Raw genomic sequence first — 24786 nt, 5'->3', positions numbered from 1 at the left:
AATAGGTGAAGTAGAGCGGGCTCACTGGCGTTGCGATGAAGCAAAGCGGAGGCTGCCGGAGCTGCAGTGAAGCGCCTCCGGAGCTGCAATGAAGCGCCGCCGGAGTTGATACAAGCGCTGCCGGAGTTGCAACGAAGCTCGCCGGAGTTTCAAGGAAGCACCATGGAGCCGTTGAAGCTTCGTCGGCGCTGCAATGGAGCGTGGCTGGCTGCATTGAAGCGCCGGGGATCGCCGGAGTTGCAATGAAGCGCCGCGGCGGGTTGTTGGAGGTGCAATGAGCGCCACCCGGGCGCCGTCGGTGCTGCCTTGGAGTTGTTGCCATGACTTGGTCGTGGTGTTGTCCGATCCTGCGGCTGGGAGTGTCAGATCGGACGGCTGTGGGGGCGACCTAAATTTGTAACAAATCATCCGGCTTACGCCTAGCATCGCCCTTGTTCTAGCCCTCCTTCGTCCTTGTATATATTTTTTGAAAGTTTTCATCATTTTATATGACTCTTTCTCTTCTTAATCATAATGATGAGCAACGCGGCGTTGCTTGTTCTTGAAAAAATAATAGATCTTCTGATTCTTTGATTTTATTTTAAATAGAAAAGAAAAACTAAATCGCAGTCCGTCCGTTCCACGCACAAAATAAAAAGGTATTGCAGTCCGGTTCGGTCCCGCACTAGTTGGGCGCCCAGGCCGTACTAGTATATATGAAACAGAAATCATGAGCTACGTACGAGCAATCAGTTGAATCGACTCTCGGCATCGCGGTATCGCGCACGTGCAGCTCATCAGTTGAATCGACACGGCGACGGCGCACGAACTTGACACCTCACGATGGCAACGACGGCGCACCTGATCCTGCTCGCCGTCGCCGTGTTGTTGATGCTGCAGGCCGCCGCCGTGTCGGCGGCGCCATCGTCGGGATCCCGCACCGGCGTTACGCTGCGCGTGGATGGTAGACAGGTACGCTTATCTGGCATGGCTAGGCTACTTGCTCGTTGTTGCCGCGCGTTCATGGATCGAATTCGTATGTGAGAGGCTTCTGACAGCTAGCCGTGTTATCTGCATTTTTTTTTCAAAGTACCTGCATGTTAATTATATCTCGACTTTTTTTTCTGCCATATGCAATCAAACGTTTTAAGCTGCATGCATGTACGGATGTACATATATGCATATGACTCCGTATATACGTATATAACTTACATACCAAGTACGTACGTACGTGTGCAGGTGGTGGTGGACAACGGCCTGGTGCAGGTGACGCTGTCGAGGCCCGGGGGCCACATCACCGGCGTCCGCTACGGCGGGGATCGGACCAACCTGCTGCACTCCACCAGAAGCAGAAACACTGGCGGGTTAGTGCATGCTTCATGCTTGCTTATGTCTATAGATGGATGCACATTCGTATTAACTTGATTAATCATCTGTGATTTGTGAAAAACTTCGTGCAGGTACTGGGATATGGTGTGGAACATCCCCGGCTCCGATCAACGAGGCTTGCTCAATTCGTACGTGATCGCTAATTAACTTAACACCTCTTAACTTAATCGCATTGTCTGAGAAATATATGAAGTGCACATACTAAGCTAGAATCGCTGTACTGTGTATGTATGCAGACTGGATGGCTCGGAGTTCAGGGTAGTAACGCAGAGCGACGACAAGGTAGAGCTGTCGTTCCGGAGCACGTACAGCCCGGGACGTCGGAGCGGCGTCCGGCTCAACTTCGACAAGAGGCTGGTGATGCTCAAGGGCAGCTCCGGGTTCTACAGCTACGCCATCCTGGAGCACGGCGCCGACACGCCGGCCATCGACATCAGCCTGGCCCGGCTCGCCTTCAAGCTCAACACGGACAGGTTCAACTACATGGCCGTCTCGGACGACGTCCAGCGGTACATGCCGCGGGCGGCCGACCGCGAGGCGCCCCGCAGCTCCCCGCTGGCGTACAAGGAGGCCGTGCTGCTGGTCGACCCGTCGGAGCCGGAGTTCAGGGGGGAGGTGGACGACAAGTACCAGTACACGCTGGACACCAAGGACAACCGGGTGCACGGGTGGGTCACCGGCGGCCAGCCGAGCCACGTCGGCTTCTGGGTCGTCACCCCCAGCAGCGAGTTCAAGAGCGGCGGGCCGCTCAAGCGCGACCTCACCTCGCACGTCGGCCCGACGTGCATGAGCGTGTTCCATGGGTCGCACTACGTCGGGGACGACATCGTGGCGCGCATCGGGGACGGCGAGCAGTGGAAGAAGGTCATGGGCCCCGTGTTCGTCTACCTCAACTCTAACTCGGAGAAGGGAGACCCGCGCGCGCTCTGGGAGGACGCCAAGGCGACGGCCCAGGCCGAGGCGGCCAAGTGGCCCTACAGCTTCCCGGAGTCGCCGGACTTCCACAAGGCCAGCGAGAGAGGCTCCGTCACCGGCCGATTGCTCGTAAGGGACAGGTACGTGAGCAGGGACAACATGCCGGCTCGGGCAGCTTACGTTGGCCTGGCCGCGCCCGGGCAGCCTGGCTCGTGGGCGACGGAGAGCAAGGGCTACCAGTTCTGGACGACGGCGTCGAACACTTCCGGCGAGTTCACCATTGACAACGTCCGGGCAGGGGAGTACAACCTCTACGCGTGGGTTCCCGGGGTTCTCGGCGATTACATGAACACCACCCGCGTCACCGTAACACCCGGTTAGTACTGCTGGATACTGCTACTAGCTAGCGTCTCAGTTTGCAGATTTATTTCAAAGTCTGCAAGATCCAACACCAACTCTGTACTGTTTTTGTTGACGATGTGGTTTGTTCGATTTTCAACTTTGAAACAGGCGGTGCAATCAACCTCGGCGATCTTTTGTACGAGGCTCCGAGATCAGGGCCGACGCTGTGGGAGATCGGCGTTCCTGACCGCAGCGCGGCGGAGATGTTCGTCCCCGACCCCGACCCGAAGTACTTGAACAAGCTCTTCCAGAACAAAGACAGGTTAGTTCAGAAAATTCAGATAGCTTAACTAACAAATCGAGCCAGTGAGCCTTAGTAGCCATTGGTCTGATCTGAATGGTTCAATTGGTTGGTTCCACAGGTACAGGCAGTACGGGCTGTGGGAGAGGTACGCCCAACTGTACCCGACGGACGATCTCGTCTATACCGTCGGCGAAAGCCACCACTCGAAGGACTGGTACTTCGCACATGTCACAAGGTAACACACATACATGCATGGGTGCATTTCCACTTCAGTCCAAGCCAAAACGGCGTATGTACTGACCGACGTTGATCTGTCGTGCAGAAAGGTCGGCGACGACATCGTGCCGACGACGCGGCAGATCCGGTTCCGCATGGGCCGCGTCGTGCCCGGCGGCACCTACACCTTGCGCGTCGCCCTCGCGGCCGCTCACGCGGCGAGGCTGCAGGTCCAGGTGAACGGGGCGACGAGGCGTGTGGGCGGGGTCTTCGGGACGCCGGCGTTCGGGGACGGCAACGCGATCGCGAGGCACGGCGACCATGGCACACAGTGGAGCTTCGATTTCCCGATCAGCGGGAGGCTGCTCCGGGAAGGGGACAACACCATCCATATCACGCAGACGAGGGCGAACAGCATATTCTTAGGGGTCATGTACGACTACATACGGTTCGAAGGACCTCCTGGTTCATAGGCCCGGAGACATCATACGCGAGGGGCAAAGACATGTTTTGGCTTACGGCACCAAGCTCTAGAACAGGTTTTTTTTTTTTGGAATGGTTTAGAACAGAGTTGCTTGTTGAGATGTTATGGGAGACTAAATTGAACATATGTATGTAAATATTTCCTGGTTTAAATTGTTAATGTGTGCCAGTGTGTGATGGTCCCATGGCCCCACAATCGAGCGGCCTATCTTATGACAACTCCCAATGCAGTGCGACAAAACGTCCGCAAATGTCCGGACCATATTGTCAGGACACGTTAGATCATCCAACGTCGTGCATCAAATATCGACGGCATGGTCCGGAGGTTTGAAATCCCACAAACTGGAAGCAGGGGGAGGTTTGCGGTGGTGCAGACGTCTGCCATGTACGCCTCCGACACCCACATCCAACACAAAAAACCCATCCAGAGCCGTGATTTTCTCGCTCCGTCTCTGCTTGCTCTGTATCTGTGTAGTCCAAGATCGACGTTGCTGTTTCACTCTGCCGCCTAGGCCTTGTCGGACCTCCACCACTCCACTCGGGCATCGGCCCCTACTTGCTTATGCCTTCTTTCAACCCTGGTCCAGCTGCCGCCCAGGTACACTTTGCCCTTGCACATTGCCATCCATAGTGAACACAACGCCTGACAAGTGTTCGGTCAAATGTCATAGCCAAAATTACTGACATTTTTGTTGTTTACATTGAAGCCAACATGATGGATTGAGACGCGGAGTACTTTTACGTCGAGTTCAATGATATGTCATTCTCAGATGTGGATGAATGTCAGGATGAAATGGCGATGATTCTTTTCGAAAAGGGGGTTATCCCCCGGCCTCTGCATCAGAACGATGCATACGGCCGACAAAAGGTTCAACAAAAGTCTTCAGGTCTCAAAAAGGAAAAAGGCTCACAAAGAGCATAAACAAAATAACAGGATAGCCACAACCGGCCAATAAAAAATAAGATAGGAAACACTAATCGCCTATCCTATTACATGACCGCCATCCAAACCGGTTGAAGATAGCCCGTGCTACCGTCTTTCATCGGATAGATCCAGTAACCATACGCTCCCTGGCCTCCGTCGGAGTGAGTAGCGACCACATACGGATCAGTGCAGTGGCCCAGAAAATAACCTGCAAGAAATGAATATTTGTTGTTCCGTTAAAAACCAAATCGTTTCTGCAGTTCCAAACTGCCCATAATAAAGCACATACTCCTACACGGATATGTCTCGCTGTTTCTGAATCTATCCCATCTAGCCACGTCTCAAATAACGTGTTGATAGTATTCGGAGGAGTAATATTAAATGCTATGTGGACCGACCGCCACAATTTTTTTGCCAATGGGCAGTCAAGAAAGAGGTGTTTGATGGATTCATCACGATCACAGAAGCTACATCTTGTAGATCCTGTCCAGTTGCGTTTTGCCAAATTGTCCTTAGTTAGAATGACTTGTTTATGGACAAACCACATAAACACTTTAATTTTTAAAGGCACTTTGACTTTCCAAACATGTTTCGAACGAGGAATAGAGCTAGAGTTGATAACATCCAAATACATGGATTTAACCAAAAACTCTCCATTCTTAGTTAGTTTCCAGCGCAACTGATCGAGCTGTTGAGATAGATGAACATCCATCAATCTTCTCACAAGATGGAGTCAAACTTCCCAACGGTTTCCCGCTAACGTCTTCCTGAATTGAATATTAAGAGGATTGGAGTCTCTTCGCTGAACAATATTATAGAGAGAAGGATATTGGAGTGCAAGGGGCGTCTCCCCTAGCCATGTATCCTCCCAGAATCTCATGGTAGTACCATTTCCAACTACAAATTTTGTCCTGTTGAAAAACTGATTTCACTCTCATCAGTCCTTTCCAAAAAGGCGAATCAGTTGGCCTTACCGTCACCTGAGATAAGGTTTTTGATTGAAGGTACTTATTACGCAGAATCTGGGCCCATGTGGCATCCGCCTCTATAGATAGCTTATACAGCCACTTTCTGAGAATACATCTGTTCTTCACCTCTAAATTTTCAATGCCGAGACCCCCTTGGTCTTTCGGCCAACAAATGATATCCCATTTAGCGAATCTGTACTTTTATTTTAATTCATTGCTCTGCCAGAAGAAGCGCGGTCGAAAGAAGTCAAGCCTTTTTCGGACTCCAACTGGTACCTCAAAAAAGGACAAGAGAAACATAGGCATACTCGTGAGTACTGAATTAATGAGAATTAGTCGGCCTCCGTATGACATAAGCTTGCCCTTCCAGCAGCTTAGTTTTTTTTCAAATCGATCCTCAATGCACTTCCATTCTTTGTTGGAAAGCTTGCGATGATGGATTGGAATACCCAAATACATGAAGGGTAAAGACCCCAATTCGCACCCGAACAATTGTTTGTAAGCTTCTTGTTCGTCTTTAGCTCTTCCAAAGAAAAACAATTCACTTTTATGGAAGTTAATCTTTAACCCCGACAGTTGTTCGAACAAGCATAACACAAGCTTCATGTCCCTTGCTTTTGCCAAATCATGCTCCATGAAGATGATAGTATCATCAGCGTACTGTAGGATAGACACTCCTCCGTCAACTAAATGCGGAACGAGGCCACACCTACCTGGCCAGCATCCTTAGCCCTTCCTATTAGGATTGTCAACATGTCGACCACTATGTTGAATAGAATCGGTGACATCGGATCTCCTTGCCTCAGACCCTTGTGTGTCTGAAAGTAATGACCTATGTCATCATTCAATTTGATTCCAACACTCCCTTTTTGCGTGAAAGAATCTACCTGGTTTCTCCAGGACTGATCGAATCTTTTCATACGCAAGGCCTGCTGAAGAAATGGCCATTTTACCTTATTGTACGCTTTCTCAAAGAAATGGCGATGATGCATGCTGCTATTGAAGATACCCAACATGAGGAGGAGCATGTTCTCAGTTCAAAGGATCAATTAAGGGACATCGTGTGATGAATCAGAATATATTATGCAGGCATATGATGCTGATGGACTACTACTTTGTCCCTGATGTGCTAGTCAAGCCTTGTTTTTGGCGCCAATTCCGGATGAGGCAATTTGTGTTTGATCGCCTCTACAATGGTGTCTGGGCATATGATGACTATTTCAACTTGAAGAAGGATGCCGATGGAAACATTTGATTCTCTAGTTATTAGAAGTGAACGGATGCATTGAGGATGTTTGCGTATGGCACAACCGCAGATTCATAGGATGTTGATGTGCTATCCGAAAGTACATGTCTCAAAGCCGTGGTCAGGTTTGCTATTGCGGTGGTCAAGGTGCGATGGCCAACCCGATGGAGAGGTTCGAAGAGATCTTGGTGAAGAAGGGAGAGGCATGCGTGAGGCGCTCATACATTAAGGAGGAGAGAAGGCGGAGATGTTCAAGCAGTTGATGGAGGCAACGGAGAAGAAGATCAAACTCGAAGAGAGGAGGACCATGATCGATGAGAGGAAGGCGACGCTCGAGTAGAAAAAGGCCACGATAGAGGAAAAGAGGGTGAAGATCGCCGCCAATACGGAGGACGCCAAGATGTTGACCCTGAATATCGACTTTTTGGATGCCGATACTAGAATTATCGCGCAATCCGTCCACAACCAGATGTTGAAGCGGCAGAAAGATGAGTTGGGGGCTGCGGAAGATGAGGACGCGATGAAGGCTGCCTATGCGGTAGCGATAACACCTCCTTGGTCGGGAAGCAGTTTACTGGGATGGCCGGTCCGGCGGGGCAGAAATGCATGGACTGCCGGACTAATATTCTTTTGTATTCAGGCATGTAAAGACTAAGCATATTTCCCTCTTTTTGGTTGTGATCGGAGAATGCGATCCCACGCGGGTGTGATCCGGCGCGTTGTGTGGATCAGCGTAGATTTGAATCTGAATTTGCTAACGGACAAAATGCGGCTACAGTTGGATGGTTGCCTCCCGCATCCATGTCCGCGGACTGGTCTCCCCTATCCACAGACGGTTGCGAGAGAAAATTTATGAGCTGCAGTTGAAGATGCCCTTACAACCCCTCAAAAGAAAATTAATGTATAGCCAACGAATACACATTTTTTTCTTTTCTTTTTTGACCGGAACTTACGCATATATTTGATCAACGTTCACAAACGAAAAGGAATATAACACTGTCAAAATGCTAAAATTTCAACCACCTAGGTGGCCAGCACCCAGGATCCAAGACCTTAGACACTCTGTGATGCATCCAAAATTTCACTTGATTTACCTAAACCTGTGATACACCTAAAATTGCACATTGCTATTCCCAACATTGCAGTTTAGAAAACTGTGCAACATCACTATTCCAGCAAGAGTTACTGTGATTCATAGCCAATTGATCATGTACTAGTATATATATTGGTAAGGTGGAGTTGGATGTCCTGATCTTTCCTGAGCTTCTGCATGCCTGGTGAAGATGCCATGCATCATTTCATTGCCCGTCTTCTCCGTCCTTGATTAGGTTGCAGACGTCGGAGCACTCCACCAGGCTGCGGATATGTACGTACAGGAATTATTCAGAGCCTCACGCAGAAAATAAACATATGAACAGTGCGTCGATGTCGTTCAGAAGCCGCTAGAAGAGAATTTCATTGCGAAACGGTTCTGCATCAAGCACGTACCAGTACTGTCGACTGCGGAAACCTTCCTTGAACACCACGAGGGGTCTGGATGCATGCCATTCGATCCAACAATACATATGTCGTCAGTCACATACAGCAGCTGATCAGCTAGAACAAGCACGAAAAAGAGAAGAAGCATGGAGATGGACATGCAATCGATCGATCGATGGATAACTTGCTTAATTACCTTCGGACGTTGAAGGGCCCGCCGACGCCGGGTGCGCCGGCGCCGCCGAGGACGCAGGTGCTGACGCACTTGGAGGTGCACCGCGCCGCCTCGCGCGACCTCGGGTGCTTGATCCGCTCCGCCTCCTTGCCGTCCTCCCCGGACAGCGTCCGCGGCACGTCGCACATCGTGTCCTCCGGCGCCGTCTCCGCCGCCTTCTGCTGGGTCGGAGGGGTCGGAGGGGGTGCACCAGCTGGCCGAGCTTGCGCCGGCGACGCCACGGCGAGCACCGCGGCCAGCGCCACCACCGCCGGCGCCTGTAGCAGCCTGACGACGCCGGACGGCCGCCACTCTCCGGCGCCCGGCGGTGCCGACCTCGGCGTCAGGCCAGCTGGTTTCGTCGGGTGCATCAGTTCTCTCCGTGGCTTGTCCCTACTACCAGGGCCATGCGTGGCTCACATGATGCCGGTCTGAGCTCAGGAGAGCTGAGAGCCTCAAGCTTGCCTGCTTATGTGGACTCTCCGCAGCCACCTGCGCCTCCTATCTCTTCTACGCTCTCCATCGCATTTTTCATTTGCTATATTGGTTGCAAATGTTTGCGCTAGCCCACATCGAAAAAATACTAAATTGCGATTTACTCCCTCCGTTCCTTTATATAAGATGTATTTGTTTTTTGATAAAATTTCACAATGTAAGATACATTTCTTCTAATTCCTCATAACTCCATCATTAGCCTTTAAAAAAAGGAGAGTATCTCTCCCCCGATTGCATGCATCTCTTCTTGTAAAAAGAAAAAATGGAAGTATCTATCTCCTGATTGTGTTTATCTTCTACTTTCCTTGCCTAATGATTTAGTTGCCGCCAATCAATGATTTTGCCAAGGTTAATTTCCTCATAACATGTGTATAATTATGTATCTTGGTCACCATGCCGGAAGTAATACACCTTACATAAAGGAATGGAGGGAGTATAATACTCCAACTAGCTTTTTTTTAAACAAATGTACAGACTTTATTCAATTGAGACAACAGATACATCAATTATGAGGAATGGTACAATTCCATTTAGAGGCTCCTCAAAACAATGAACAATAGAGGAAAATTTAGTCAATCTAGCAAACTCATGGACAAACTTATTTGCTTCTATATTACAATCTTTGAACCTAGAAATAAGAAGATCACAAGCAATAAAGTAGTAATAATAAAAAACTGCCACCGTCATTCCTGCCGACCGTCCTTCATTATTCATGGTATCGATGACCTCCAAATTATCAGAATGAATGATAAGTCAATTGCATCCCGCCGTTGTGTCATGGATAGACCAAATCTAAGTGCTAGATCTTCCGCTGTGAGAACGTCCGCACACCAGTCAATTCTCCAGAAGCCTCCTGCAATGAATTTTTCTTTATCGTCCCTGAGGACCGCTCCAACCGTAACCTTAAAAAGGTCGTGATCAAAATAAGAATCACCATTAAGCTTCACAAAGCCAACCAGACGACAAATCCAACCCCCTCCTTTCAAAGAAGCGTTTAGAGAGGAAGCAGCAATGTAATTAGTCGTAAAAGCTTTGTATCCCCATAGAAATCTAGTTAACGTCTTGAATTTTCTCCTTGTGCGCTAGTTTACGTCTTTCCCACCACAAATACCAAATTGTGATGGCAATCATCTCACACGTATTCTGAGACCCCATAAAAGATAAATCTTGATCTGGCATATGTAGTAAGAATTCCAGGACTGCCTCACCCCCATGATCAACTTCACAAGCTCTATAAATTATTTTGTCCAATCCTAGTCTTCTCCAAACCTCCAACCAGGTATTTATTTTAAGTTTGTCTAGGGCTCATCTAGATGTGACATAACAATGTCACATGTAAGTGTGACATCATCGTCAATTCACCCAAAATAAATCCCACTCCCATCCTTTCTCTTTGATTTTTTAGAATTCTCGCCAACTTTATTGATTTATAGAATATTCATCGGTACAAGACTTTGGTCCTGGGGTGCAACCAACCAAACATGGCGCCGTATACCTAGGCTACAACCGAATTAGGCGAGATTATGTGCTTCAAAACAAAAAATCTACGCTCATGAATAAAAGTACATGAAATAAAAGTATCTTTCCTAGCGTTAACTTCCTTGACGATAGCTCCATGAAGACCACCTGATCCTTGATGTATATCTTTCACCATGCCCTCGCAATCCGATGCCACATTTTGTTTTGGAAAAGGAGGCTTGCCCCCCGCCTCTGCATCTAAATGATGCATGCAACCATATTATTAAAAGTCTCAAAGTATCACAAAGTCTTGAAAGTATTACAACTCGCAAACGGAGCAAAGAAATATATAAGAAAGCTCAATACCACAACCAATATGAATAAAACGACAAGCTCCCTAGACTTCTATCTTGTTATGCGACCGCCATCCAAACCGGTTGAATATAGCCCGTGCTACCATCTCTCACTAGTTGCACCCAGTAACCAAAGGCTCCCTGGAGTCCGTAGGAGTGAGTAAGGACCACGTACGGATCCATGTCGTAGCTCTGAAGATGACCTGCAAGAAGGTTAACATATGTTGTCTGTTAAAAATCATATCATTCCTGCAGTTTCATATAGCCCACATGAGCGCACAGATTCCAATCCGAATACGAGTTCAACCCCAACTAACCACGTCCCAGATAACGATTCAATGCTAGCTAGAGGAATAATGTTAAAGGCTATATGAATCATTCGCCAAAGTAATTTCGCGAGAGGGCAATCTATGAAGAGATGTTGTATTGTTTCATCATGATCACAAAAACAACATCGTGTACTGCCTACCCACCGTCGCTTTAGTAAATTATCCTTGGTGATGATCACTTGCTTGTGTACAAACCACATAAAGATTTTACCGTAAACCTTAACCTTCCAGATATGTATCGGTCCCGGGATTGGGCCAGAATTAGTTAGATCCATATAAAATGATTTTACCGTAAACACTCTGTTTCTAGCGAACTTCCGGTGCAGTGAGTCAGGTAGGCCGGATAATTGAACATCCATCAATCTCCGTACCAAGTGCATCCAGGAATTCCAACTCTCCCCAACTAAAGATCGCCTAAACTGAATATTCAAGGGTACCTATTGTAATATTGTGCCCACGTAATCCTCTTTACGTTGCACAATATTATAAAGGCTGGGATATTGTATGGCTAGTGGTGTCTCCCCTAACCACGTATCCTCCCAAAATCTTGTTGTCATCCCATTGCCAACAAGGAATTTGATCATAAGAAAAAACAAATCTTTCGTTCTCATAAGCCCCTTCCAGAATGGCGAATCAGTCGGCCTCGCGGTGACTTGGGCAAGAGTTTTCGATTGCAGATACTTGTTGCGTAATATCTGTGCCTACATATTGTCAGTCTCTATTGATAACCTATAGAGCCATTTACTCATAAGGCATTTATTCTTAATTTCCAGGTTTTCAATGTCGAGACCTCCCTGATCCTTGGGTCAGCATATTATATCCCATCGTGCTAGGCGATATTTCCTCTTAGCCTCATCTGACTGCCAGAAAATTCGAGATCGAAAAAAGTCTAGTCTCTTCCACACCCCCTTGGGTACCTCAAAGAAGGATAACAGGAACATCGGCATACTAGTAAGTACTAAGTATTGAGTTAACAAGCACTAGCCGACCTCCATACGACATTAGCTTACCCTTCCAACGGCTAAGCCTTTTCTCAATTCGATCTTTGATGCATTTTCATTCTTTATTAGAAAGCTTGCGGTGATGAATCGTATGCCCAAATAACTGAAGGGCAACGAACCTAATTCACAACCGAACAATTGTCTATATGTGTCTTGCTCCTCTTTGGCCCTACCAAAGGAGAACAATTCGCTCTTTTGAAAGTTGATTTTTGCTACCTCTTGAGCACTGCGTTGGTTTTCCCTTGAAGAGGAAAGGGTGATGCAGCAAAGTAGCGTAAGTATTTCCCTCAATTTTTGAGAACCAAGTTATCAATCCAGTACGAGACTACACGCAAGTCGCCTTGTACCTACACAAACAAATAAGAACCTTGCAACCAACGCGATAAAGGGGTTGTCAATCCCTTCACGACCACTTGCAAAAGTGAGATCTGATAGAGATAATAAAATAAATATGTTTGGTATTTTTACGATATAGATTGAAAGTAAAGATTGCAAAGTAAAATAGATTGGAAACTTATATGATGGAAAATAGACCCCGGGGCCATAGGTTTCACTAGTAGCTTCTCTCAAGATAGCATCTACGGTGGGTGAACAAATTACTGTCGAGCAATTGATAAAAAAGCGCATAGTTAAGAGAATATCTAGGCATGATCATCTATATAGGCATCACGTCCGTGACAAGTAGACCGAAACGATTCTGCATCTACTACTATTACTCCACACATCGACCGCTATCCAGCATGCATCTAGAGTATTAAGTTCATAAAAACAGAGTAACGCATGAGGCAAGATGACATAATATAGAGGGATAAACTCAAGCAATATGATATAAATCCCATCTTTTTATCCTCGATGGCAACAATATAATACGTGCCTTGCTGTCCCTGCTGTCACTGGGAAAGGACACCGCAAGATTGAACCCAAAGCTAAGCACTTCTCCCATTGCAAGAAAGATCAATCTAGTAGGCCAAACCAAACTGATAATTCGAAGAGACTTGCAAAGATATCAAATCATACATAAAAAAATTCAGAGGAGATTCAAATATTTTTCATAGATAATCTTGATCATAAACCCACAATTCATCGGATCTCGACAAACACACCGCAAAAAGAATTACATCAAATAGATCTCCAAGAGAATCAAGGAGAACTTTGTATTGCGATCCAAAGAGAGAGAAGAAGCCATCTAGCTAATAACTATGGACCCGAAGGTCTATGGTAAACTACTCACACATCATCGGAGAGGCTATGGTGTTGATGTAGAAGCCCTTCGTGATCGATTCCCCCTCCGGCGAAAATGCCCCAAGATGGGATCTCACGGGTACAGAAGGTTGCGGCGGTGGAAATAGGGTTTCGTGGTGCTCTCGGATGTTTTCGGGGTATACGAGTATATATAGGCGAAAGAAGTCGGTCAGGGGAGCCACAAGGGGCCCACGAGGGTGGGGGCGCGCCTACCCCGCCTGGGCGCGCCTCCCTGCCTCGTGGCCACCTCGTGGCTTCCTTGACGTGCACTACAAGTCTCCTGGATTGCGTTTGTTCCAAAAGTCACTCTCCCAAAGGTTTCATTCCGTTTGGATTCTGTTTGATATTCCTTTTCCGCGAAACACTAAAATAGGCAAAAAAAACAGCAATTTGCACTGGGCCTTTGGTTAGTAGGTTAGTCCCAAAAATAATATAAAAGTGTATAATAAAGCCCATTAAACATCCAAAACAGATAATATAATAGCATGGAACAATAAAAAATTATGGATACGTTGGAGACGTATCAAGCATCCCCAAGCGTAATTCCTGCTCGTCCTCGAGTAGGTAAATGCTAAAAACAGAATTTTTGATGTGGAATGCTACCTAACATAATTTTCAATATAATTTTCTTTATTGTGGCATAAATGTTCAGATCCGGAAGATTCAAGACAAAAGTTTAATATTGACATAAAAATAATAATACTTCAAGCATACTAACTAAGCAATTATGTCTTCTCAAAATAACATGGCCAAAGAAAGTTCATCCCTACAAAATCATATAGTTTGGTCATGCTCCATTTTCGTCACACAAAAATTCTCTCATCATGCACAACCCCGATGACAAGCCAAGCAATTGTTTCATACTTTAGTAATCTCAAACTTTTTCAACCTTCACGCAATACATGAGCGTGAGCCATGGACATAGCACTATGGGTGGAATAGAATATAATGATTAGGGATGGTAGTTTTGCCCATGGGTATGGGTACACGCGGGTACCCTACCCGAAAACAACGGGCATGGGCAAGACTTGAAGGGATTTTGTACCCACGGGTAATGGGTATCCATACCCGCAAAATATATGGGTAGGATATGGGTATGAAATTATGCCCATGGGTAACCCAATGGATACCTATGAAAAGTTAATAAATGAAAATAACGCCTATGACATGTGGGGTCAACATCCAACTCCTATGGCCCACCCTAAGTCTCGTATTCCATAAACCGTCCATAGCTCATAGGTGCGTAATCACCTGCTCGCAACTCGTACATCCTATGTGACTTCGAAAAGATGAAATCTCGACTCTTTGCTACCAGACTCATGTCCAACTCTCAGTCGAGCGATACCCCACATTATCTAGCTTCCACCAACCACCACTCATACTCCCTTGATGCCTCCAAGAGACCACCCACCGGAGGAGATCGTGTTAGTGCTATACTGCTCGCCCATCATCACTTGAATTTTAAACTCATTTCTTGACATTTTAAAAATTCAAATGCTATATATTGTACCCATTGGGTATAGAATACCCGATGGGTATGGGCATGGGTGCCAATTTATGCCCATGGGTATTGAAGTGGGTGGGTATAGAAAGTTTCTATGGGTATGGGTTTGGGCAGAAGGAGGTTGTACCCGCCCATACCCTGCCCATTGCCATCCCTAATAATGATGGGGTTGTGTGGAGAAGACAAAAGGGAAGAAAGTCTCACATTGACGCGGCTAATCAACGGGCTAGGGAGATGCCCATCAATTGATGTCGATGCAAGGAGTAGGGATTGCCATGCAACGGATGCACTAAAGCTATAAATGTAAGAAAGCTAAACAAAAGAAACTAAGTGGGTGTGCATCCAACTTGCTTGCTCACGAAGACCTAGGGCATTTGGGGAAGCCCATTGTTGGAATATACAAGCCAAGTTCTATAATGAAAAATTTCCACTAGTATATGAAAGTGACAAAACAAGAGACTCTCTATCATAAAGATCATGGTGCTACTTTGAAGCACAAGTGTGGAAAAAAGGATAGTAGCATTGTCCCTTTTTATTTCTTTTCTTTTTATTTTTTTGGGCCTTTCCTTTTTTTTGGCCTTTCTTTTTTTATTTTTTTATTTGGGACAATGCTCTATTAATGATGATCATCACACTTCTATTTATTTACAACTCAATGGTTACAACTCGATATTAGAACAAAATATGACTCTATATGAATGCCTCCGGCGGTGTACCGAGATGGGAAATGAATCAAGAGTGACATGTATGATAAATTATGCATGGTGGCTTTGCCACATATACGATGTCAACTACATGATCAAGCAAGGCAATCTGACAATGACGAAGTGTGTCATAATAAATGAAACGGTGAAAAGTTGCATGGCAATATATCTCGGAATGGCTATGGAAATGCCATAATAGGTAGGTATGGTGGCTGTTTTGAGGAAGATATAAGGAGGTTTATGTGTGACATAGCGTATCATATCACAGGGTTGTGGGAAATATGCCCTAGAGGCAATAATAAAATGGTTATTATTGTATTTCCTTGTTCATGATAATTGTCTATTGTTCATGCTATAATTGTGTTATCCGGAAATCGTAATACATGTGTGAATACATAGACCACAACATGTCCCTAGTGAGCCTCTAGTTGACTAGCTCGTTGATCAATAGATGGTTACGGTTTCCTGACCATGGACATTGGATGTCGTTGATAACGGGATCACATCATTAGGAGAATGATGTGATGGACAAGACCCAATCCTGAGCATAGCACAAGATCGTGTAGTTCGTCTGCTAAAGCTTTTCTAATGTCAAGTATCATTTCCTTAGACCATGAGATTGTGCAACTCCCGGATACCGTAGGAATGCTTTGGGTGTGCCAAACGTCACAACGTAACTGGGTGGCTATAAAGGTACACTACAGGTATATCTGAAAGTGTCTGTTGGGTTGGCACGAATCGAGACTGGGATTTGTCGCTCCGTATGACGGAGAGGTATCTCTGGGCCCACTCGGTAATGCATCATCATAATGAGCTCAATGTGACTAAGTAGTTAGTCGCGGGATCATGCATTACGAAACGAGTAAAGTGACTTGCCGGTAACGAGATTGAACGAGGTATTGGGATACCGACGATCGAATCTCGGGCAAGTAACGTACCGATTGACAAAGGGAATTGTATACAGGATTGATTGAATCCCCGACATCGTGGTTCATCCGATGAGATCATCGTGGAACATGTGGGAGCCAACATGGGTATCCAGATCCCGCTGTTGGTTATTGGCCAGAGAGCTGTCTCGGTCATGTCTGCATGATTCCCGAACCCGTAGGGTCTACACACTTAAGGTTCGGTGACGCTAGAGTTGTTATGGGAATTAGTGTGCAGTTACCGAATGTTGTTCGGAGTCTCGGATGAGATCCCGGACGTCACGAGGAGTTCCGGAATGGTCCGGAGGTAAAGATTTATATATGGGAAGTCCTATTTTGTCCACCGGAAAATGTTCGGGATTTTTCGGTATTGTACCGGGAAGGTTCTAGAAGGTTCCGGAGTGGGGCCCACCTGCATGGGGAGACCCACATGAACGTGGGTAGTGGGGGCAATGCCCCACACCCCTGGTCAAGGCACACCAAGATCCCCCCTTAGAAGGAATAAGATCATATCCCGAAGGGATAAGATCAAGATCCCCAAAAAAGAGGGATAACAATCGGTGGGGAAGGGAAATGATGGGATTTCTTTCCCCCACCTTTTCCAACGCCCCAATGGACTTCAAGGGCAAGTAACCAGCCCCCTCCACCCCTATATATAGTGGGGAGACGCATGGTAGCCGCACCCCTTCCCCTGGCGCAGCCCTCTCCCTCCCCAACACCTCCGTAGTAGTAGTGCTTGGCGAAGCCCTGCCGGAGAACTGCAAGCTCCACCATCACGCCGTCGTGCTGCCGGAGCTCTCCCTCAACTTCTCCTCTCCCCTTGCTGGATCAAGAAGGAGGAGACGTCCCCTGGCTGTACGTGTGTTGAATGCGGAGGCGCCGTTGTTCGGCGCTTAGATCGGAATCAAGCGTGATCTGAATCGCTGCGAGTACGACTCCTTCCTCCGCGTTCTTGTAACGCTTCCGCATCGCGATCTTCAAGGGTATGAAGATGCACTCCCCTCTCTCTCGTTGCTAGTCTCTCCATAGATTGATCTTGGTGATGCGTAATTTTTTTAATTTCTGCAACGATCCCCAACAGTGGCATCATGAGCTAGGTCTATGCGTAGTTTCTATGCACGAGTAGAACACAAGTTGTTGTGGGCGTCGATTTTGTCAACTTACTTGCCGTTACTAGTCTTATCTTGATTCGGCGGCATCGTGGGATGAAGCGGCCCGGACCGACCTTACACGTACGCTTACGTGAGACAGGTTCCACCGACTGACATGCACTAGTTGCATAAGGTGGCTAGCGGGTGTCTGTCTCTCCCACTTTAGTCGGATCGGATTCGATGAAAAGGGTCCTTATGAAGGGTAAATAGAAATTGGCATATCACGTTGTGGTTTTGGCGTAGGTAAGAAACGTTCTTGCTAGAAACCTATAGCAGCCACGTAAAAACTTGCAACAACAATTAGAGGACGTCTAACTTGTTCTTGCAGCATATGCCGTGTGATGTGATATGGCCAAAAGGATGTGATGAATGATATATGTGATGTATGAGATTGATCATGTCCTTGTAATAGGAATCATGACTTGCATGTCGATGAGTATGACAACCGACAGGAGCCATATGAGTTCTCTTAATTTATTGTATGACCTGCGTGTCAATGAAAACGCCATGTAATTACTTTGCTTTATTGCTAACCGTTAGCCATAGTAGTAGAAGTAATAGTTGGCGAGACAACTTCATGAAGACACGATGATGGAGATCATGGTGTCATGCCGGTGACGATGATGATCATGGCGCCCCGAAGATGGAGATCAAAAGGAGCAAAATGATATTGGCCATATCATGTCACTACTTGATTGCATGTGATGTTTATCATGTTTTTACAGCTTATTTGCTTAGAACGACGGTAGCATAAATAAGATGATCCCTCATAAAATTTCAAGAAAGTGTTCCCCCTAACTGTGCACCGTTGCGAAAGTTCGTTGTTTCGAAGCACCACGTGATGATCGGGTGTGATAGATTCTAACGTTCGCATACAACGGGTGTAAGCCAGATTTACACATGCAAAACACTTAGGTTGACTTGACGAGCCTAGCATGTACAGACATGGCCTCGGAACACAAGAGACCGAAAGGTCGAACATGAGTCGTATAGTGGATACGATCAACATGAAGATGTTCACCGATGATGACTAGTCCGTCTCACGTGATGATCGGACACGGCCTAGTTGACTCGGATCATGTATCACTTAGATGACTAGAGGGATGTCTATCTGAGTGGGAGTTCATTAAATAATTTGATTAGATGAACTTAATTATCATGAACATAGTCAAAAGGTCTTTGCAAATTATGTCGTAGCTCACGCTTTGGTTCTACTGTTTTAGATATGTTCCTAGAGAAAATTTAGTTGAGAGTTGACAGTAGCAATTATGCGGACTGGGTCCGTAAACTGAGGATTGTCCTCATTGCTGCGCAGAAGGATTATGTCCTTAATGCACCGCTCAGTGTGCTGAACCTCGAGCGTCGGTTGTGGATGTTGCGAACATCTGACATACACGTTTTGATGACTACATGATAGTTCAGTGCGTAATGCTAAATGGTTTAGAATTGAGGCACCAAAGACGTTTTTGAAACATCGCAGAACATATGAGATGTTCCAAGGACTGAAATTGGGATTTCAGGCTAGTGCCCACGTCAAGAGGTATGAGACCTCTGACAAGTTTCTTAAGCCTGCAAACTAAGGAGAAAAGCTCAATCGTTGAGCATGTGCTCAGATTGTATGAGTACTACAATCGCTTGAATCGAGTGGGAGTTAATCTTCCAGATGAGATAGTGATGGTTCTCCAAAGTCACTGCCACCAAGCTACTAGAGCTTCGTGATGAACTATAACATATCAGGGATAGATATGATGATCCTTGAGCTATTCGCGACACCGCAAAAGTAGAAATCAAATAGGAGCATCAATTGTTGATGGTTAGTAAAACCACTAGTTTCAAGAAGGGCAAGGGCAAGAAAGGGATACTTCATGAAACGGCAAATCAGTTGCTGCTCTAGTGAAGAAACCCAAGGTTGAACCCAAACCCGAGACTAAGTGCTTCTGAAATAAGGGGAACGGTCACTGAAGCAGAACTACCCTAGATACTTGGTAGATGAGAAGGCTGGCAAGGCCGATAGAAGTATATTGGATATACATTATAATGTGTACTTTACTAGTACTCCTAGTAGCACCAGGGTATTAAAATACCGGTTCGGTTGCTAAGTGTTAGTAACTCGAAATAAAAAGCTACGGAATAAACGGAGACTAGCTGAAGGTGAGATGACGATATGTGTTGGAAGTGTTTCCAAGGTTGATGTGATCAAGCATCGCATGCTCCCTCTACCATCGAGATTGGTGTTAAACCTAAATAATTGTTATTTGGTGTTTGCGTTGAGCATAGACATGATTGGATTATGTTTATCGCAATACGGTTATTCATTTAAGGAGAATAATGGTTACTCTGTTTATTTGAATAATACCTTCAATGGTCTTGCACCTAAAATGAATGGTTTATTGAATCTCGATCGTAGTGATACACATGTTCATGCCAAAAGATATAAGATAGTAATGATAGTACCACATACTTGTGGCACTGCCATTTGAGTCATATTGGTATAAAACGCATGAAGAAGCTCCATGTTGATGGATCTTTGGACTCACTCGTTTTTTGAAAAGTTTGAGACATGCGAACCATGTCTATTGGTTTATACGCATGAAGAAACTCCATGCAGATGGATCGTTTGGACTCACTTGATTTTGAATCACTTGAGACATGCAAATCATACCACATGGGCAAGATGACTGAAAGGCCTCGTTTTCAGTGAGATGAAACAAGAGAGCAACTTGTTGGAAGTAATACATTTGATGTGTGCAATCCAATGAGTGCTGAGGCACGCAGTGAATATCGTTATGCTCTTACTTCACAGATGATTTGAGTAGATTCTAAGTATATTTACTTGATGAAACACAAGTCTGAATTATTGAAAGGTTCAAGTAATTTCAGAGTGAAGTTGAAGATCGTCGTGACAAGAGGATAAAATGTCTATGATATGATCATAGAGATGAATATCTGAGTTACGTGTTTGGTACACAATTAAGACATTGTGGAAATTGTTTCACAACTAATGCCGCCTGGAACACCATAGTGTGATGGTGTGTCCGAACATCATAGCTGCACCCTATTGGATGTGGTGCAAACCATGATGTCTCTTATCGAATTACCACTATCGTTTATGGGTTAGGCATTAGAGACAACCGCATTCACTTTAAATAGGGCACCACGTAATTCCGTTGAGATGACACCGTATGAACTATGGTTTAGAGAAACCTAAGCTGTCATTTCTTAAAAGTTTGGGGCTGCGACGCTTATGTGAAAAGGGTTTAGCCTGATAAGCTCGAACCCAAAGCGGATAAATGCATCTTCATAGGACACCCAAAACAGTTGGGTATACCTCCTATTTCGGATCCGGAAGCAAAAGTGATTGTTTCTAGAAACGGGTCCTTTCTCGAGGAAAAGTTTCTCTCGAAAGAATTGGGTGGGAGGATGGTGGAGACTTGATGAGGTTATTGAACCGTCACTTCAACCAGTGTGTAGCAGGGCACAGGAAGTTGTTCCTGTAGCGCCTACACCAATTGAAGTGGAAGCTGATGATAGTGATCATGAAACTTCGGATCAAGTCACTACCAAACCTCGTAGGTCGACAAGGATGCGTACTATTTCAGAGTGGTACGTAATCCTGTCTTGGAGGTCATGTTGCTAGACAACAATGAACCTACGAGCTATGGAGAAGCGATGGTGGGCCCGGATTCCGACAAATGGCTCGAGGCCATAAAATCCGAGAGGATCCATGTGTGAAAACAAAGTATAGACTTTGGAAGAACTACTTGATGGTCGTAAGGCTATTGGGTACAGATGGATTTTAAAAGGAAGACGGACAATGATGGTAAGTATCACCATTAAGAAAGCTCGACTTGTCGTTAAGATGTTTTCCGACAAGTTCAAGGAGTTGACTACGGTGAGACTTTCTCACTCGTAGCGATGCTAAGAGTCTGTTGGAATTGTATTAGCAGTTACTGCATTATTTATGAAATCTTGCAGATAGGATGTCAAAACATTGTTTCCTCGACAATTTTCTTGAGGAAAGGTTGTATGTGATACAACCAGAAGGTTTTTGTCAATCCTAAAAGATGCTAACAAGTATGCAAAGCTCCAGCAATCCTTCTAAGGACTGGAGTAAGCATCTCGGAGTTGGAATATACGCTTTGATGAGATGATCAAAGATTTTGGGTTTATACAAAGTTTATGAGAAACTTGTATTTCCAAAGAAGTGAGTGGGAGCACTATAGAATTTCTGATGAGTATATGTTGTTGACATATTGTTGATCAGAAATGATGTAGAATTTCTGGAAAGCATATAGGGTTATTTGAAAAGTGTTTTTCAATGGAAAACCTGGATTAAGCTACTTGAACATTGAGCATCAAGATCTATAAGGATAGATCAAAAACGCTTAATAGTACTTTCAAATGAATACATACCGTGACAAGATTTTGAAGGAGTTCAAATAGATCAGCAAAGAAGGAGTTCTTGGCTGTGTTATAAGGTGTGAGCATTGAGTGAGACTCAAGATCTGACCACGGCAGAAGAGAGAGAAAGGACGAAGGTCGTCCCCTATGCTTTAGACGTAGGCTCTACAGTATGCTATGCTGTGTACCGCACCTGAAGTGTGCCTTGCCATGAGTCAATCAAGGGGTACAAGAGTGATCCAGGAATGGATCACATGACAGCGGTCAAACTTATCCTTAGTAACTAGTGGACTAAGGAATTTTCTCGATTATGGAGGTGGTAAAAGAGTTCGTCGTAAAGGGTTACGTCGATGCAAACTTTGACACTAATCCGGATGACTCTGAGTAGTAAACCGGATTCGTATAGTAGAGCAGTTATTTGGAATAGCTCCAAGTAGCGCATGGTAGCTGCATCTACAAGATGACATAGAGATTTGTAAAGCACACACGGATCTGAAAGGTTCAGACCCGTTGACTAATAACCTCTCTCACAAGCGAGATATGATCAAACCCCATGGGTGTTGGATTCATTACAATCACATAGTGATGTGAACTAGATTATTGACTCTAGTGCAAGTGGGAGACTGTTGGAAATATGCCCTAGAGGCAATAATAAAATGGTTATTATTGTATTTCCTTGTTCATGATAATTGTCTATTGTTCATGCTATAATTGTGTTATCCGGAAATCATAATACATGTGTGAATACATAGACCACAACATGTCCCTAGTGAGCCTCTAGTTGACTAGCTCGTTGATCAATAGATGGTTACGGTTTCCTGACCATGGACATTGGATGTCGTTGATAACGGGATCACATCATTAGGAGAATGATGTGATGGACAAGACCCAATCCTGAGCATAGCACAAGATCGTGTAGTTCGTCTGCTAAAGCTTTTCTAATGTCAAGTATCATTTCCTTAGACCATGAGATTGTGCAACTCCCGGATACCGTAGGAATGCTTTGGGTGTGCCAAACGTCACAACGTAACTGGGTGGCTATAAAGGTACACTACAGGTATCTCTGAAAGTGTCTGTTGGGTTGGCACGAATCGAGACTGGGATTTGTCACTCCGTATGACGGAGAGGTATCTCTGGGCCCACTCGGTAATGCATCATCATAATGAGCTCAATGTGACTAAGTAGTTAGTCGCGGGATCATGCATTACGAAACGAGTAAAGTGACTTGCCGGTAACGAGATTGAACGAGGTATTGGGATACCGACGATCGAATCTCGGGCAAGTAACGTACCGATTGACAAAGGGAATTGTATACAGGATTGATTGAATCCCCGACATCGTGGTTCATCCGATGAGATCATCGTGGAACATGTGGGAGCCAACATGGGTATCCAGATCCCGCTGTTGGTTATTGGCCAGAGAGCTGTCTCGGTCATGTCTGCATGATTCCCGAACCCGTAGGGTCTACACACTTAAGGTTCGGTGACGCTAGAGTTGTTATGGGAATTAGTGTGCAGTTACCGAATGTTGTTCGGAGTCCCGGATGAGATCCCGGACGTCACGAGGAGTTCCGGAATGGTCCGGAGGTAAAGATTTATATATGGGAAGTCCTATTTTGGCCACCGGAAAATGTTCGGGATTTTTCGGTATTGTATCGGGAAGGTTCTAGAAGGTTCCGGAGTGGGGCCCACCTGCATGGGGGGACCCACATGAACGTGGGTAGTGGGGGCAAGGCCCCACACCCCTGGTCAAGGCGCACCAAGATCCCCCCTTAGAAGGAATAAGATCATATCCCGAAGGGATAAGATCAAGATCCCTAAAAAGGGGGATAACAATCGGTGGGGAAGGGAAATGATGGGATTTCTTTCCCCCACCTTTGCCAACGCCCCAATGGACTTGGAGGGCAAGTAACCAGCCCCCTCCACCCCTATATATAGTGGTGAGGTGCATGGGAGCCGCACCCCTTCTCCTGGCGCAGCCCTCTCCCTCCCCAACACCTCCGTAGTAGTAGTAGTGCTTGGCGAAGCCCTGCCGGAGAACTGCAAGCTCCACCATCATGCTGTCGTGCTGCCGGAGCTCTCCCTCAACTTCTCCTCTCCCCTTGCTGGATCAAGAAGGAGGAGACGTCCCCGGGCGGTACGTGTGTTGAACGCGGAGGCGCCGTTGTTCGGCGCTTAGTTCGGAATCAACCGCGATCTGAATCGCTGCGAGTACGACTCCTTCATCCGTGTTCTTGTAACGCTTCCGCATCGCGATCTTCAAGGGTATGAAGATGCACTCCCCTCTCTCTCATTGCTAGTCTCTCCATAGATTGATCTTGGTGATGCGTAGAATTTTTTTAATTTCTGCAACGATCCCCAACAGGGGTTTGGATACACCGGCGAAGTTTGTACCAACTCTCAAGGTGAGAAAGGGCAATGCACGGTACCAAAGAGGCTAGCAATGATGGAAAGGTGAGAGTGCGTATAATCCATGGACTCAACATTAGTCATAAAGAACTCACATACTTATTGCAAAAATCTACAAGTCATCAAAAACCAAGCACTACGCGCATGCTCCTAGGGGGATAGATTGGTAGGAAAAAACCATCGCTCGTCCGCGACCGCCACTCATAAGGATGACAATCAAAGAACACCTCATGTTTCAAATTGTTACATAACAGTTACCATACGTGCATGCTAGGGACTAGCAAACTTCAAAAGAAGTATTTCTCAAATTCACAATTACTCAACTAGCACAACTTTAATATTACCATCTTCATA

At 45.8% G+C, this 24786-nt stretch overlaps 2 protein-coding genes across 2 annotated transcripts; one reads left to right on the top strand and one right to left on the bottom strand.

Moving 5' to 3' along the window:
- Window positions 1-737: 737 nt before the first annotated feature.
- Window positions 738-3934, top strand: LOC123143705 (rhamnogalacturonate lyase B). Its single transcript, XM_044562660.1, has 7 exons — window positions 738-951; window positions 1219-1343; window positions 1440-1496; window positions 1605-2659; window positions 2794-2947; window positions 3048-3164; window positions 3252-3934. The coding sequence occupies exons 1-7, from the start codon at window positions 823-825 to the stop codon at window positions 3616-3618; spliced, it is 2004 nt and encodes a 667-aa protein (XP_044418595.1). The 5' UTR covers window positions 738-822; the 3' UTR covers window positions 3619-3934.
- Window positions 3935-7671: 3737 nt separating this feature from the next.
- On the bottom strand, window positions 7672-8953 carry LOC123143704 (uncharacterized). The gene is made up of 3 exons (XM_044562659.1): window positions 8443-8953; window positions 8256-8300; window positions 7672-8123 (listed from the first exon to the last, which is right to left on the bottom strand). Exons 1-3 carry the CDS (start codon window positions 8829-8831, stop codon window positions 8066-8068), a joined length of 492 nt encoding a protein of 163 aa, XP_044418594.1. The 5' UTR covers window positions 8832-8953; the 3' UTR covers window positions 7672-8065.
- Window positions 8954-24786: the final 15833 nt, after the last annotated feature.

The sequence above is a fragment of the Triticum aestivum genome, chromosome 6D (assembly GCF_018294505.1).
Source record: "Triticum aestivum cultivar Chinese Spring chromosome 6D, IWGSC CS RefSeq v2.1, whole genome shotgun sequence".
Lineage (NCBI taxonomy): Eukaryota > Viridiplantae > Streptophyta > Magnoliopsida > Poales > Poaceae > Triticum > Triticum aestivum.
Note: the sequence above shows the minus strand (reverse complement) of the source record. Positions and strands in the feature narration are given on the sequence as shown.

Coding starts and splice junctions, on each gene's coding strand:
- LOC123143704 (XM_044562659.1), bottom strand. CDS start 8,831: ATGCACCCGACGAAACCAGCTGGCCTGACGCCGAGGTCGGCACCGCCG. Junction 8,301..8,442: donor GGGCCCTTCAACGTCCGAAG/GTAATTAAGCAA, acceptor GCATGCATCCAG/ACCCCTCGTGGTGTTCAAGG. Junction 8,124..8,255: donor TTCCGCAGTCGACAGTACTG/GTACGTGCTTGA, acceptor ACATATCCGCAG/CCTGGTGGAGTGCTCCGACG.
- LOC123143705 (XM_044562660.1), top strand. CDS start 823: ATGGCAACGACGGCGCACCTGATCCTGCTCGCCGTCGCCGTGTTGTTG. Junction 2,948..3,047: donor CTCTTCCAGAACAAAGACAG/GTTAGTTCAGAA, acceptor TTGGTTCCACAG/GTACAGGCAGTACGGGCTGT. Junction 3,165..3,251: donor TACTTCGCACATGTCACAAG/GTAACACACATA, acceptor TCTGTCGTGCAG/AAAGGTCGGCGACGACATCG.